The sequence below is a fragment of the Olea europaea genome, chromosome 13, assembly GCF_002742605.1.
Source record: "Olea europaea var. sylvestris chromosome 13, O_europaea_v1, whole genome shotgun sequence".
Taxonomy (NCBI): domain Eukaryota; kingdom Viridiplantae; phylum Streptophyta; class Magnoliopsida; order Lamiales; family Oleaceae; genus Olea; species Olea europaea.
Window position 1 is genome coordinate 13,845,970 of NC_036249.1, and position 15,924 is coordinate 13,861,893.

Below are 15,924 nucleotides of genomic sequence, written 5' to 3' on the forward strand. Positions count from 1 at the left end.
GGTTCATTTTTCTCGCATTCCTCTCTGTCACATATAACGTTATTCCAATCGTCTTTCACTTCATCTCGAACACCAACTTTTCCCGAAATCTCATCCAAAAAAACCTCATCAACAACAGTCTCAGAACTCTCAGGGGAATCTCCATTTCTATATATTTCATCTTCTTTAGTGCGAGAAGTCCCGGGTTGATCAATGAAGCTGCCAAAACAATTCCCGGATATGAACTCATGGTTATTAGAACTCCCAAATGGAATTGCTTCTAAATCAAATAATTTTTCTTTTTCTTTATTGCATCTAATAAATTCTTCAAACGTCGGGAACTTAAATTTCAAAAAGAATTCAGGTTTCTTTTCCTCAACATAATTCTCAACACCTCTAAATTCAGAAACTTTTTTCTCTGCTTCATGAGATATTGTTACCCTCTGATTCCTTTCTTCAGAAAATAAAACTGAAAGCAAAAACTAAAAATTGAAAATAAAACATCCAACTGAAAATTGAAAATAAAACTGAAAGCGAAAAGCCGAAAACTGAAAATAAAGACACCGTGAAAGAACTCACCTAAAATTCGAAATCTGGAAGGCAGCAAACGAAATCGGACGGTATGAGAACTCCGGGTCAGCGATTGTATGGATTTTCTGGGACGGTATGAAATGTTGAGACTAGAGCTGAAGGGAACGGCCGGCACAGAGAGTTAGAGACGGTGGGAGTGGGATTGAGTAGGTTATCTTATTTTACTTATTACTTATTAGTTATTTAGTTGGACTTGGGTAGTTGATTGTTGGGCCAAAAGTTAGAAAAATTAGAAATTAAACAATAAAATGGGTTGGGCCAAAGGTTAAAAAATTAGAAATGAAATAATTATTGGGCCAAAATTGTTTTTTAGAAATTTTTAATTTGTTAATTTGTTTGAAAAAAATTAAAATAAAAAACATTTTATTTCTTCAATAAAAAAAAAAGTTAGAAAGATTCGGTTCTCATTCGGTTCTTCGGTTCTTGGTATAGAACCGAGAACCGAACCGTACCCGTCGGTTCTCAATTCAGATACCCGTTCGGGTATTTAATTCGCCAAGAACCGTCGGGTTCGGTTCGGTTCGGGTTCGGTTCGGTCGGTTCGGTTCGAGAGATTTGCCCAGCCCTAACAACGTACCTCCGCAAACACCTCGTGTGTAGACGGTAGTGGGCATTGCCCTAGAATTCGACTTATGACCTCATCTAGCTAGCGATTCAGGCTTGCGAGAATTGCATAGATCCTTTCATTTTCATGCTTCGTTTTGTACAAAGCAATGTCTTTAGGACACTTACACTCTTCTTCATTGCTTAAGTCGAGATCTTGTCAAAGAGATGTCATTTCTATGAAGTATTCTGTAACATCTCTTGTCCCCTGTTTGTTCTATTATAAATGGGTCCTAAGTTTGAAACTTTGTGATGCTTTTTCGACGTCTAAGTAAGTGTTCTTTACGGCATCCTAAACATCTTTCTTAGTTGGAAGGAAGGGATAGGTTTTACTTATAGAAGGTATTGTGGAGTTCATGAGCCAAGCAGTTACAATGGAGTTCTCAGAGTTCCACCGTTATAGTAATGTTGCGTCTGCTGGCTTCTTTGTTTTGCTAACAAGATAACCTAGCTTCCCTTTTCCATCAATTACCAATTTCATCGTTCTTCAAAATTTTTCCTATTCAATTTCTCGACAGTGAGTTGAAACGAGGAATTATTGAATGCATTGGGACCAATTGAGGGGTTAACCTCTACTTCGGTTCTGAGGTTGTCGACCTTGTGCTGTTGGCAGGGAATTCTACCATAATTTGCTAGGTTCGAACAAGTTAAACTCTTATACCATGAAAAAGACACGGAATTGAGAAAAAAAATACTCTCTCTGCTTCGATATATTATAGAAACTATTTATATACATAGGATGAAGAATGAAAGGAAGACTTATCTTTTAAGTTAGGAAGCAAATTAACCTACGAAGTATCCAAAACTACAATCTCTAATCAATTACAATTACTATAACTTGTCCCCTTTCCATTCTTGGTCCTTTTCTACAGTTCCCTTGTTTGAAATGCAAGCGTGCTTGTTTTTAGAGAATCTGTCTTTCCGTAATGAGATGCTGACATTTCATCTTCATAGTCTATTTCAGGGATGCAATTTTTTCGATATAGATTTGTTTATGGTCTTTGGTACCTTTTGCTTCTTATGCATCATAAAATGGCTTGAGTTCACTTCCTTCAACTGCTATGTTATCCTGCCCCTTTAGAAATCTTCTCCACTGGAATTTTGTGGCATCTGATATTCAAACTCTGTGAAAGGGCATTTAAAGTTCAAGGAGAAGAAAATTGAATTTACCCTTTTTGCTGTTTAAATAAACTCATTATTTCGTTCAATGTTTTCTGGCATTTCTTTGGACTCATGGTTGCTTTTTGTTGTTAGCTTTCATGAAACCCGACACAGAGACATATAATTGGGTGATCCAAGCATATACAAGAGCTGAGTCTTACGATAGGTATTTTCTTCATACATACTGCATATATTTGTATTCTTAGTTGTTATTTCATCAACTTAAAACGGGTAGCCCCTTTTTTCTGTCAAATTGGCTTACTAGTATAAATATGATTCAATCCAGCCTGTCTAGTCCGGGCCCTGGGATTGTTACCAATCACTCTGGTTATACTGCTTGTGCAGACTGCTGATATCCGTTTAATTGGTGTATCATGGACTGAGGGTGTCTTTTTGTATTCTCCTTTTCCTTATGTTTGACACTAATTGTCATGGAACACAAGAAAGTCTGAACTAGATTATTAAAATTGGTTATTCTGGAGATATCCAGGTGAGAACTCTAGCTCTGTGATCAGATGAGAGGGTAAGTTGTTTGGCTTCAAAAAGGATGGTAGTAATGTTCATGCTTGATGACTTTTGTTAAAAATGATATGTAGGGAAGAATTCTTTGGGAATAAATGACATCATCATAGTAATCTGTGACTCCTTAATTCTGTTAGAACATGGGAATCTGAGGGATTGCAACTGCACTATTTGAGTGCAAGTGTTTCTTAACTTATTTGAAAAGTTTGTTATAATTCTTTCCAGATGCCGTATTTCTGTCAACCAAAATTTTATACCAGTTAAGTGATCACGTATTGAACTGATTTTTTGGCATAGGACTGGATTTAAGATTTGGATTAAATGGGGTTTACCTTGCATTTGTGTTAGATGGGGGTTGAGACTATTCATTGATACCTTGTATTTTTGTTAGAGGGGATGATTTAGAAAGGATACTTGGGTGTGAACTGGTGTATTTCAATTCCCACAACAAATTTGATGTCTCTTAGATTTAGTCATGTGGTAAAAAATTGTAACTTCGTATTCAAATATTTTAGTCTAATAACTGGGAATTCTCTTCTTTGCATGCACAAGCTCAATTGGCCTTGCAAATCCAACTGTTGTCTCAAGAGTTCTATGACTCATACCACCAATATCAGTTCATAAATGCTTTCTGCAGAGAAATTTGTGCCACTTCCTTAATCACATATGTTAACGTTCTCAAGTAAAACTTTGCAAACCGTGTCTCAGAGGCAAAAATGGATGCAAATATGGCTCAGTGTCAACATATATTTTCCTGAGCCTTAGTATCCACGGGAACATCAGCCATCTTGGCAATGCTTTGACATGGGCTTATGAGTTCCCGAGTTAAAATTATACTACTGTTGAGTTTGTTATGTTCTTTGGTAGTTACTTGCCTTCCGTTATGCTAAATTAAAGAGGAAATCAGGAAAATTAGTTTTGCTCCACAAAAGATGGAAAATAGTGTGAAAGTGACTTTTTTTTTTTTTTTCCCACTTACCCAGCAAATCTACAAAAGATGTCAATTATGATTACAGTGCCTCAACAGTTGGAGTTTGACACTAACTCTCACTCTCATGTTAGCATCTATGATGACTGCTAAATGAGTCTTCTGGATCATGGCCTCCAAGCAAACGCCTTTCATCTTTTCTTGTATGCCCTATTTGTTATCTTCAAGCCCCTTCATCAAACATAATAGAAGGCTTAAACCTTGGTGTGGTTAGTTGGCTTTAAAACTCAATTCTCCTATATTTTTTAACATATCTTCTAACAAGGACATTAGTGTCCTAGTGCAGCAAATGGGTTGTGATGTTCAGAAAGGGATTATGAGATAGGGAATTGGATTCGGTTCTGGGGTTAGTGCTATATTTTGGGACTTATCTTCAAATGTAGTGGGGTTGGAAGGATTGTTTTGTGGAACTTTTATATGTTAACATGGAAGATTATCCGACTTATTAATGCTCCCGAGGAAGTGACTTTCTTCCTCTGGACTGCTGCTAGAGATGCAATTTCGATGGTTTATAATGTATGAAAGAGTAGAAGAATGCAAGTTACTAGTGCTTTTGTAACTAATATTCTATGTAACTGCAGAATTACTTCTGAGCTGTGGAGTATGTTCTGTTAGTTCTTTTATGTTCAGTAAGTCTAACAAGCACTATTAGGCAGCATTACAATGTTGAACTTTACTGGATACTGAATAATGAGTAATAGGGAAACTCATATGCTGCTATTTTCAAACAGAAATTCTTGTAAATAGATAGAAAAGATATCTACAAATGAAATGTTTCGTTTTGCTTGGAATTTCAAGTTACCAATTTCTGTTGTTTGTTAAGGAAAATAACAACAAATTGTAATGTGATAGGAGTTTATCTTTCCATAACAAGCATATTTCTGATAAACTATAAAAGGTGAAACATTTGCTATTGATACTCTACATATCTTTGTTATAATAGTATATGAAGTACTAAGATTATGCTTACAACATTGTAGGGTTCAAGATGTTGCTGAGTTACTAGGGATGATGGTTGAAGATTACAAGCGCTTGCAACCTAACGTGAGAACCTATGCGTAAGATGACTTCTTTTAACATTGATGCAGGAATCCATGTTTCTTTCTCAATTAATTTTGCAGTAATTTTTGGGAAAAACTAAATTCAGCATCAATCTTTGAATGTTACATGCCATGGATCTTAACTATTGGAGGATAATTCCTTTACATGATCATCTTCATATCTTAGTTGAAAATATTTTTTGCCTCCTGCAAAAGATTGCGCTGAAGACTGGGGTGAGAATTTCATAATTTTTACAATCTGAAATTAAAGAGATAGTGGAACTAGAATCAGACAAGAAGGGATTTCTTTGTGCAACATAATAAAAGTAGCCGATGATGTAATTTGTGGCGAAAGTGAGGTCCCGATATGTTTTTGGCATGTATTCATTAATTGATGGGCCAAAAGTATAAAACGTGAAGGTGTAGAGGGTATGCTTTACCTCAAAATTGTTGGCAATAAAGCCAAGACTTGTTTTCACCCTTTAAATTGTGGGTTGGTGATTCTGCTCTTCTTCTTTAGATTGTTGGTAGAGTGCTTTACGAAGTACTGTGTCGTACGAGAAGCCATTCGTCATTTCCGTGCACTCAAAAACTTTGAAGGTGGAACAAAAATTTTGCACAACGAGGGGAAATATGGGGATCCACTTTCTTTATATCTTCGAGCTTTATGTAGAGAAGGTATGATTTACTCTCTCTCCCATTCCCCCTCTCACCTTTCTTTTTGGGCTTCCTCCATCTCAGTTAGGATAACATGGGTTATGTAAGATGAATTCCATTTTATGTCAAGGGGGTAAATTAGGCAATAAATGTCGCAGAAATCATCTTTGTGCTCATCAGAACATGGATGGACCTGCTTAGATTATAAAGAAAATTAAGAATTGATGATGGTACTGAAGAAGACCATGCTTGGTATTTTTGCTGAAATCATCTCACTTGTATTCATATTACTCATGGTAATTAGTATTTCATTTTAAGAATTCACAACACATTTCATTTTTTCAAAAGTTTGAAAAAAATGTTGGTTCAAAGTCCTTTCTTTGCTTTCACCTATTATTTAGTTGACCAGAGATTGAATCAGTAAGTATTAAGTTAATACTCGATACATTGATCTGAAAAAGTCAATAAAAAGACATTGTTACTCTGCTGTCATCTTCATAACTGCATAGCTTTTCCTGAAGTTTTGTAGAATACGTGACCGGTTAGTGGAATGTTGTTCTATCTTATTTAGAAAGCTCGCAATTGTCTATCTAATCCTGTCAATCTTTTCTTGGGATCTCTTCAATGACATCATTTTTAATTGATTATTACATTTGAAATTAGGAAGAGTTATTGAGTTACTAGAAGCTCTTGAAGCTATGGCGAAAGATAACCAACAAATTCCACCTCGAGCCATGATCCTCAGCAGGAAATATCGGACGCTAGTTAGCTCATGGATTGAACCTTTGCAAGAAGAAGCAGAAATTGGATATGAGATTGATTACATTGGCAGGTTTCCTGTTTTCATTCATATTAATCAATCATGCATTCTAGCTATTTGCCATCATGAGTTGAATGAATCTCTGTGGATAACTTGAGAATTCAGGTTAGCAGGGCACAGAATTGGAGCAGGTGCCCTGACCCAAACAATCTTTTATCACCATTTCTAATAATCCATAGTTCTCATTCATCGTATGATGCTCTGATTTCAGTAATGGTTCAATGCAAATTACCTCTGTCTAAAGAAAGCAGTGTTATAAATGCCTCACTGGACCGTCCAGTTTTACTGGGAACTGTATGTAAAAAACCAGAAATTTAGAACCTGTTAAAAATAACAACTCAGAACCTTCTGGTTCACCCCCAAATCCAGCTAGTTAAACCCCAAATGGCGGGTTGTTTTTATTTATTTATTGACCACCAGTTTGACCCTTTACCTCGATCTTTTCCGGGTCATTGTCTGGTCCGTTTGTAGAACAGGGAAAAAAAAGGAAATAAGTAGTCAGAACTTGTCAGTAGCAATGAGTGATGCAAGTTCCATATCTTCAGTAACATGTTCAAATGTTTCATGAGAAATTTCTTCGAAAAGGCTAATTTTGTAAAGCCGTTAGTCTGATGCTCTCAAACTTCTTTTGCTACGTTATCACAATGCACTGTCTCTCTCTGATGATTTTTGTTGTTTGAACTTTCTCAATTTTTCCTCTTGTTAATTGAACATTGGTATGATGTGCTTTTAACTTCCACATCACTTGTATGAAATAACAAAACCAAGAAAATATAATTCAGTTTTAGCTTTTGTAAGAAACTATTGCTGATTTGGCCACAAACTAGGTACATCGAGGAAGGTGGGCTTACAGGTGAACGTAAGAGATGGGTTCCACGTAGAGGAAAAACACCTCTGGATCCTGATACTGATGGTTTCGTATACTCTAGCCCCATGGAAACCTCTTTCAAACAAAGATGTCTAGAAGAATGGAAAATGCATCATCGGAAGCTTTTGAAAACTTTACGCAATGAAGGACCTTCAATATTAGGGAATGTATCTGAATCTGACTACATTAGAGTTGAGGAGAGATTAAAGAAAATTGTTAAAGGTCCTGAACAGAATGCCTTAAAACCGAAAGCTGCTAGTAAAATGATAGTGTCAGAGCTAAAGGAAGAGCTGGAAGCTCAAGGTCTGCCAACTGATGGTACTAGAAATGTGCTCTACCAGCGTGTACAAAAAGCAAGGAGAATAAATCGCTCTAGAGGTCGGCCCCTTTGGGTTCCTCCTGTTGAAGAGGAAGAAGAAGAGGTTATTTTTGAAATCATATTTTCCTTTTCCTAGGCGATTTCGTTTCCACTAGCATTTATTTATTCTGATTAGATGCTTCAGTTATGCTATATTATGCACAATTTGTTCCTTGACTATATATATCTACTAAATGCTGTATAATTTATTTACAGACAAATACAAATTCTTTGTTCCGTAGTTGATAATAAAATTATCGACGTATCAGGTTGACGGAGAGTTGGATGAAATAATATCACGAATCAAGTTGGAAGAAGGAAATACAGAGTTCTGGAGACGTCGTTTTCTTGGAGAGGGCTTAAATGAAAATCATAGCAAATCAATAGAAGTGGAAGAATTTGAAAATGCTGATAGCTCTGATGATGCAGATGTTGGTGATGATGTTGCAAATGAGGTTGAAGATGATGAGGCCAATGAAGAGGAAGAAGTGGAACAAACTGAAAGCCAAGCGGATGAGAGAGTGAAAGATAAGGAAGTTGAAGCTGCGAAACCTCCTCAAATGATTGGAGTGCAATTATTGAAAGACTCTGACCACACTACTGGCTCATCAAGAAAATCAAGGAGAAGGGTTTCCCGGGTATCAGTGGAGGTATAAAAGCTTATGATCTTCTATCAATGTTTCTAGTTGCTACCCACTTGATACAAGTTAAAGTTAATGCCTTAATCATAATATTTTAGTTTTGCCATGGTGATAGTCAGATTTGTGTATGAAGTAGCTTGAACTCTGCATTTATTATATTCCCTGAATTCTTAGGATTTTGAGATAAGGAGTTCAAAAAATACAGGCAACCAGACGCGGTTGTTGAGAAAGTCTAGTTTTCTTTCTTCCACATGGACAATTAAGTGGAAATGGCAATTTCATACAAAATTGCGTTTAGTTGTTTTTATCATGAAACACTGTTATCAGACATTGAACCCAGTACCTTAGGAATTGGTGAAAACTATGCATGTTTTTTTTTATAAATTCCTTGACTGAACATCCTTTGGTTGGTGAATTTTAGCAACATTTTGAAACAAAATTATACCTCATCTATGATAAATTAAGTATTGAAAGGCAACAACAATTTGAAGTCATTTACATTTTTTTAAGCAGTTCGTTTTTTTTTTTTTTAGTCAATAATTTTAAAAATATAGCGACTTTAGTGCTAGGATCATAACATGGACGATTACTGTACGAGGGTTGTTTTGTCCAAACTGAAGAGACTCTGAGAGTTGCTCATTGTACACTAGTTGATGTAATTGATTAGAAACTTCATTGTGTTGCCAATTCCAACTGGAAATAAGACTGCTATGATCTTTGCCTTGTCCAATCTTGTACATAATGTCAAGCTCCTCAGATTGGGTCAAAGATATCTAATATATATGAATACAGGATGATGCTGATGATGACTGGTTTCCTGAAGATATTCATGAAGCTTTTAAGGAGCTGAGGAACAGGAAAGTTTTTGATGTATCAGATATGTACACAATAGCTGATGCTTGGGGTTGGACATGGGAAAAGGACTTGAAGAACAAAGCCCCTCAGAGATGGTCACAGGAGTGGGAAGTCAAATTGGCTGTTAAATTAATGACAAAGGTAAATCATGTCTTGTTTGCAGTCTCTCCTCTCATATTAATTTGGTTTCTCAATTTTATACAAGGGATTTTATTAAATAATTGCCATTGCTTTTCCAGTTCTCATCTTGACCATTGTTTCCTTTCCCAATAATTACCTATTTTTCCATTCCATGAATCATAGCTAAATTTTTTTTTATCATTTTTCTTTTTCCATAATCAAACTTACTGAGAATTTATTCAGAAACATCTCATGTTGATTGAATTTGCAATTGATGGTTCGTTCATGGGAGCTTGACAGTTAGTCCAGTTACAGGTTTTTGTTGGTCATCTTGACCAAAATGTACAAGAGTAAGCAGAAGATCAATCGAATTTTCATGCAACTAATATTCTTACAATTGTATCTCCGTAATGTGACAGTGAAAATAGTCTTGTGGTTTTGGCAATTGGATTGTTTTCTAGATTTTTATTTTTTTATTTTTTTGGTAGCTTCTTTTTGACGTCCAAAATGCAAGAGGCTCTTTAGTTATGTTGTGGCTCGTGAAATGTTGAAATCACTCTTACTGAAAGGGACAGCTTTAATTTCCTTTAATTTTTTATTCTTTTCTCCTAATATTTTCTTTCAATGTGAATCTATCAAATGATATATGCTTTTTCCCTCTAAATAAACCTGCTCTAAGACCAAATACATTGTTGTTTATTCTACTTTCAATTTCTTATAAATTTTGTTTCATTTGTAGTAATTTTTTATGTTTTGGGGGAAGTGATACAATAGTTTTAAATTAAACTTGGCTAGATATGTGTTTAATTGTATGCGCCCATTGTTGGTTGTCATGATAAATACTATGAGATTTGAACAATTTTTCAGCGATTTCCTATTTTTCACTGCAGAGTGAACACTTAACCCCTGTTCTGCTATCAGAATGACATTCAAGTGAAGATATACTTTTTCCTTTGGTATAGACTAGAGCCTAGTTGAGTTTGTTGAATAAGAGTCAGGTGGGCGTTCAAATTTTGAAGTAAAATAGACTTGATTGGGTTGTGTTTAAAGAGTGGGATCGAGTAAAGTAACTTGAACCAGATTTTTGTGATAGTTCACGTGAACGCTATTCTTAAGCCAAATCAGGAGTCAAATTCTGACTTAATTGAGAAAATTGTACTCCTACACGTTGATTGAATGTCAAGTTTAGACATGTAAACTAAGGTCCTGGCATCTAAAATCATTGTAAATGTCCTACACTGTTCAGACCATTTTTAGCAAAGTAAAAGAGGTTTCATATATCAGAAATAAAAGTAGGCGTATGAAACTGAATGTTTAAGAGATTCAAAATCTGAGTAGCCAACAAGAAACTTCAGTTTCCCACCATTTTTCATTTCAGTAATTCTTCGTTTCCCATAATAGTAAACCTTAAATATTATTAACATAAGGAAGGAGTTATTATAGGCTTGGTGCTGCTGAAATAAAAAAGGATTTAGTGTAGCTTGAAGTGGTTTTTGTTTTGATTTTTAGATTCTTTACTGTGAAGGCAGTTAAAATTATTAAAGTGCTCGATAGGCACATAAGGCCTTATGTTTCATAATGCCGGAAGAGTGCCTCTTTTTTATGCCCAATGGCCTATGTCTGTTAAATTCCTCGTTTTTCAGGTGATAAATAGGTTAAAAAATGTATTGGGTCACTTTATATATCATTGATTGCTTGCATTTTGTGGTATACCAACTTTTTCTACGATTTTTTGTATCACTCCTTTTTGCTAAAATTGCATAAAGGAATCAAAAGAATCAAAATCAATATGAGGAAGAGCAAAACTCTCTCTCTCTCTCTCTCTCTCTCTTACATATATAGACGTCCAGATTGTGTTTATGTCCGGTTGTTCATTATGTTAGAAACACAAAGGTTGTATCATAGTATCTACTATTTATCAGGAACTCAGACAATTGGAGTCTCATTAATGAATTACACCTTCTCCGATTACACTACTAAGAGTTTGCAAATCAGTGATTACTGATAATGACTTATATTTGATCGTGTTATGTTAATGACCATGGCATTTGAAAATATATATGGATGCTTGTCTAGAATGTTTGCAATATAAATGCTAGACCAAGTATCTGGGATCTTTTCACATCTGGGGCAATTTCATATGAACTGTTCTTTTTATAATGAGATGATAACAACCTTCTGATTTGCTTTTATCCCTCTCGTTTGACTTTAATGACATGAAGTATTAATGTTATTTGACATTGCATTTAGCTGTACTGTAGACTGCTTTCTTTGCATTCTGGCTTCAGAAGTGAGCAAATTATTGGGTGATATTTCAGGTAATTGAATTGGGTGGAACACCAACCATTGGTGACTGTGCTATGGTACTTCGAGCTGCTATACGAGCTCCTATGCCTTCTGCCTTCTTACAAATTTTGCAGACAACACATCGTCTTGGTCATGTGTTTGGCAGGTGAGATAAAGGTTTTGGTGGAATTTAACTTTTTTATTTTTATTTTTATTTCCTGCCGTCGACAGAGAAATAGAAAAAGAAAAATAGGTTGGGAGTTGAAAATCAATGTTCTTGTATTTAGGAAGATTGTTCTCTTTATTGTTTTAAAAATGTGATTCATGGTACCATTTTTGATGCAGAAAAGCATTTCTTCTATTCAGGTGGAAATTTTTTATAAATGTCAATTGAACAAGAATGTAAATCTGCAACATAAGACACCCTGATCTGAATATGGCTCCAGATTTTCCCTAACCTAAATTTTCTTGTCCTAAATGTCATGTATCAAAATTTGGACCTTGGTAGATAATTACATAAGTAGATATGAATCATCTATCATATTGTTTATAGGACCAATCTTCTAGTAACTGTGAATTGGTAACATTTTTTACGTTGTGTTTTACCCTAGATAGATTATATTTGCAAGACATGAAATTACAAGATGGTTTCCTAAGAAATAAATAAGTGAAAACACTTGAGAAAATGAAGTGAATTATGAAGAGGAACTAATCTTCTATGGGAAGATTAGTAAAGTCTCTTTTTCCTTTTTACAACTTGCAATCATTTTAACCTGACGATTTGCTAGACTCTTGGTTGAAAGTGTGTCCTAATTAACACATGGTTAATATTTTTTTATTGAAATTATTTTCCAGCAGATTACTTGTTGCTAATTGTACATTTATTGCAGCCCAATGTACGATGAAATCATCAGTCTTTGTTTGGATATTGGGGAACTTGATGCAGCTATTGCCATAGTGACAGACTTGGAGACAAGTGGAATTAAGGTATCTGATGAAACTCTTGATAGAGTCATATCTAGTAGACAGACAAATGATAATCCTGTTAATGATACATCATAGTATTTTATGACTATTCATGCATGTATAGTTTGATAATATATAGAAAGTTGATGTGCAACTTCCATTTTGGCGTTTGAAAGGGGGGAAGATGCATTTGAATTATTGCTGTTGAAAATTCTTCTATAAATGCTCATGTATTTTAGCCTGCTCGCAAAGTTGTACACCGAGTTATGTGATGTTTATCGGACTTAGAAACTGTAGGGTTTGTGGTTTTATAAGCTATGTTGTTGCTGGAGCATCCTCTAAATGGGAATGGAGGAGAAAGCTACACTATTTTTGTAATGCTCCAAGATATTTTATCAACTTTTGAAATACTTAAATATTCAACCCAAATAACTTACGATAAATTTTAAAGGTACTTGTAAGCAAAGTAAATCTTTTATGCAAATAAGTGGGTTGAGCTTGTCTTTTAATGTTTAAACTTAGTGTGATGACAAAACTAGACATGGACCATTCCATTTGCTAAATGACCAAATATTATATTGAGGCCCCATATGAAAAATAGTAAGAAAAATTCGGGGTGTTACAATTTTATTACCCAATCATGATTCGTTTGGTAAGGTGGATAGTACAACATGTGTTAATGAAGAAATAGAAGTCAATCTTTTCTGTTATATTATGCTGCCTTGTCCAGATACGCATGTCCAGTATTGCGTATCGAGTGCTATCCTAGGTGGGTTGTTAACTTTTTGAAACGGTTGTGGTTGCTGACTAAGTGGTGGATAATTCTCAAGTGTAGGTACTACTTTCCTTAGCCTATGTCCTTGTAGTAAGTGAATGCCCCCACTGCTCATTGAGGTATAAAATGCCAATATTTGATCCTGTTAGAACTCAATTTTTCATCTCCAAGAAAATCCCTTTTTTCACCTCTATTCGTTCTTAGATTCTTTTCATTTTCTCGCAATCTTCTGTTAGCGGGAGTCTTTCTCTACTGCTGTTGGTATCGTTTTCTGGGTATGCTTCTCATATTACTGATGCTTTTGGAGCACTTATTTTCTTCTTACTTCATAGTTTTACTATGTAACCATGAAAATGTGCCGGCTTTTTCCGTATACGGAATTTTTCCTTGTGATTCAAGTAATTTGGAATATTGGGTCATTGGACGTATAGTAAAATTTTATTTGGACAACTAAGTCCCTATTCGTCTTCAATTTTTTAAAATTCATTTTTTTTATTCAAACTTGTATTTGATTTATAGTTTTTATGAGTCTCACAATTTGTATTTGTATAGATTAACTATTGATCTAATTCTATTTAAAATTTGATTTTTAGCCAAATCAAACATGGGCCAAATTTCATTGTCAAAAGTAAGTCACTTTGCTTTGTGTACAACCATGTCACTATGTTTATGTCTGTTAATCTGACTAGCAAAAATATAGGCCCTTGTTTGAGTCTCATTTTTTTGAAAAAATACATTTTTTAACAGTGTTTTGACATTATTTCAATCACACATTCTTCAATAAAATAATATTACATGCAAATTCAAAACTTTTCCTTATTTTTTAATCACACATTTCCATCAATATACTATTTAAAAATTCATTCTTCTCAAGAAATGGGGCTAAAACAAGGGCTAGATATGGTGACATTTAAATATTTTAAAAATAAAATAATATTTTAGTATGTCATTGTAATAATGAAATACTTTTTTGTGACATAATGTGATGTAGCACAATTAATATGACGAGTGGTGTTACAAGTACATAAGCATATATATAGGGGTGTCCATAATAACACGTGACACTTCATCATTTGCCTGTTTAAAATATAATCAACTTTTTTAACCAATCTTTTGCCTCCATTCTTTATGTACATTTATTATGTGCACTTGGCAAAATCCTTAATATGACACCGACCGGAGAGGGAAGACGTTTCTTCTGCAGTTGAAATTTCTGTACGTATATAATGAATACTTATATTTCTGTGCATAATAGATTTTAGCTTCTAATTTTGCTTTTGACCTCCGATGGAAGATTTTCTACTATTTTCAAAATATTGGATTCAGTATCCTTATTATAATTTAACTGTTACATGCATTATTCATTCATTTACAAATTCCAATTAAATAGTATGTCTCAATTATTTAATACACATATCAATTAAACAATTACACTTTGTACATTGGGAGTAGAAAATTTTCCTTCCAAATGAGGTTGTTTGATATTGCTGAATTGTTACTGATTGTAAGTTGTGGTTCTTGTTGCTTTATTTTCGAGACGGTAATAAGGTGATCTTGTGTTTTTGCTTCTTCGGTTGAAGATTTGCTTAGTTGGGTTAGATGATTTCCTTATTTTTTTATCGTTCATTGTTCGCAGTGATTTGCCTTAATCATAATAGCATTATTTTTTTTGGTTAAATAAAATAGAGTAAGAGCATATTTAAGAGACTTTCTATTTATAAAAAATATTTTATGTATAATATAAAGAGCGTATTTAAATTTAGAGGCTTTAAACTTCTTCGTACACTTTAATAATGTTTTCTATTTTAACTCTATATTTTACCTCTTTCAAGAAACATTTATTAATTTCTTATCATCTTTAATTTAATTTTTTTTTCTGTTGTTCGAATTCCTTGTGATAAGCAATTGGTCCTGTCTCTACTGTCTGTGTTGTTTGAATTCCTTATGATAAGCAATTGAAACAAGTTCTTGCTAATGGTAAGAAAGGAGGTTTGAACGTTGGGGTTGTTCTTAGTAGCCAGAGGAAAGAAAGCAAGAGCGATTCCTGTAGTAGCGGTGAACGAAATAAGAGCAGCTTAAACCATGAAAACAAGGTTGTGGGAGAGCAATACAAGCATCGTGTTGCTAGGCGAAGCAGTGCGAATGCTACACCCTAGATGACAAAAGTCTAATGACCGAAGGCATCACTAGCTTATAAGATAAATTTCACATTGATTAAAAATCTAAATATTAAAAAACATATAAATGTTTATATTACTCTTTAATAATGTCAACTTTTAAGATCAAATTTCAAATTCCAACACCATCTAGTAGCCTTTCTTCTTTGTTCCCTTTCTCATGTCAAACTTTCCGTCACCCTACATTATATGTATATTGAAGTCTTGCACAATGCATATCGGACTCTCAACATATAAAATCACTAGTCGACTCGAATTTGCCTTGGATGGAAGTGCTGAGAACAGGGATTTTGACCTTTCTTGTTCTTAATCGAGAAACATGGCTTGGATGGAAGTGCTGGCAATCTATCAAAGCAAATTGATTTTTCGGGGGACGCAAGTAATGTACAATTTAAGAGTTCAGAGTTAGAACCTTAGAATTGATTGCAAATGAAATTATGATCTGACATGCTACAGTGCTTACACATCTTTTCAATTATTTCTCTCTCTCTCTCTCTCTCTCTCTCTCTCTCTCTCT

At 34.5% G+C, this 15,924-nt stretch overlaps 1 protein-coding gene across 1 annotated transcript in view; it reads left to right on the forward strand.

Moving 5' to 3' along the window:
• The window catches only part of LOC111407678, a 22,264-nt gene extending 9,550 nt beyond the window's left edge, over nucleotides 1–12,714 (forward strand). Inside the window, exons 5-13 of the mRNA XM_023037306.1 lie at nucleotides 2,428–2,500; nucleotides 4,825–4,902; nucleotides 5,405–5,562; nucleotides 6,205–6,373; nucleotides 7,189–7,651; nucleotides 7,857–8,237; nucleotides 9,021–9,224; nucleotides 11,522–11,655; nucleotides 12,380–12,714. Coding sequence (XP_022893074.1) covers nucleotides 2,428–2,500; nucleotides 4,825–4,902; nucleotides 5,405–5,562; nucleotides 6,205–6,373; nucleotides 7,189–7,651; nucleotides 7,857–8,237; nucleotides 9,021–9,224; nucleotides 11,522–11,655; nucleotides 12,380–12,551 — 1,832 coding nt within the window. The 3' untranslated portion in view covers nucleotides 12,552–12,714. The remainder of the gene's footprint in view (nucleotides 1–2,427; nucleotides 2,501–4,824; nucleotides 4,903–5,404; nucleotides 5,563–6,204; nucleotides 6,374–7,188; nucleotides 7,652–7,856; nucleotides 8,238–9,020; nucleotides 9,225–11,521; nucleotides 11,656–12,379) is intronic.
• Nucleotides 12,715–15,924: the final 3,210 nt, after the last annotated feature.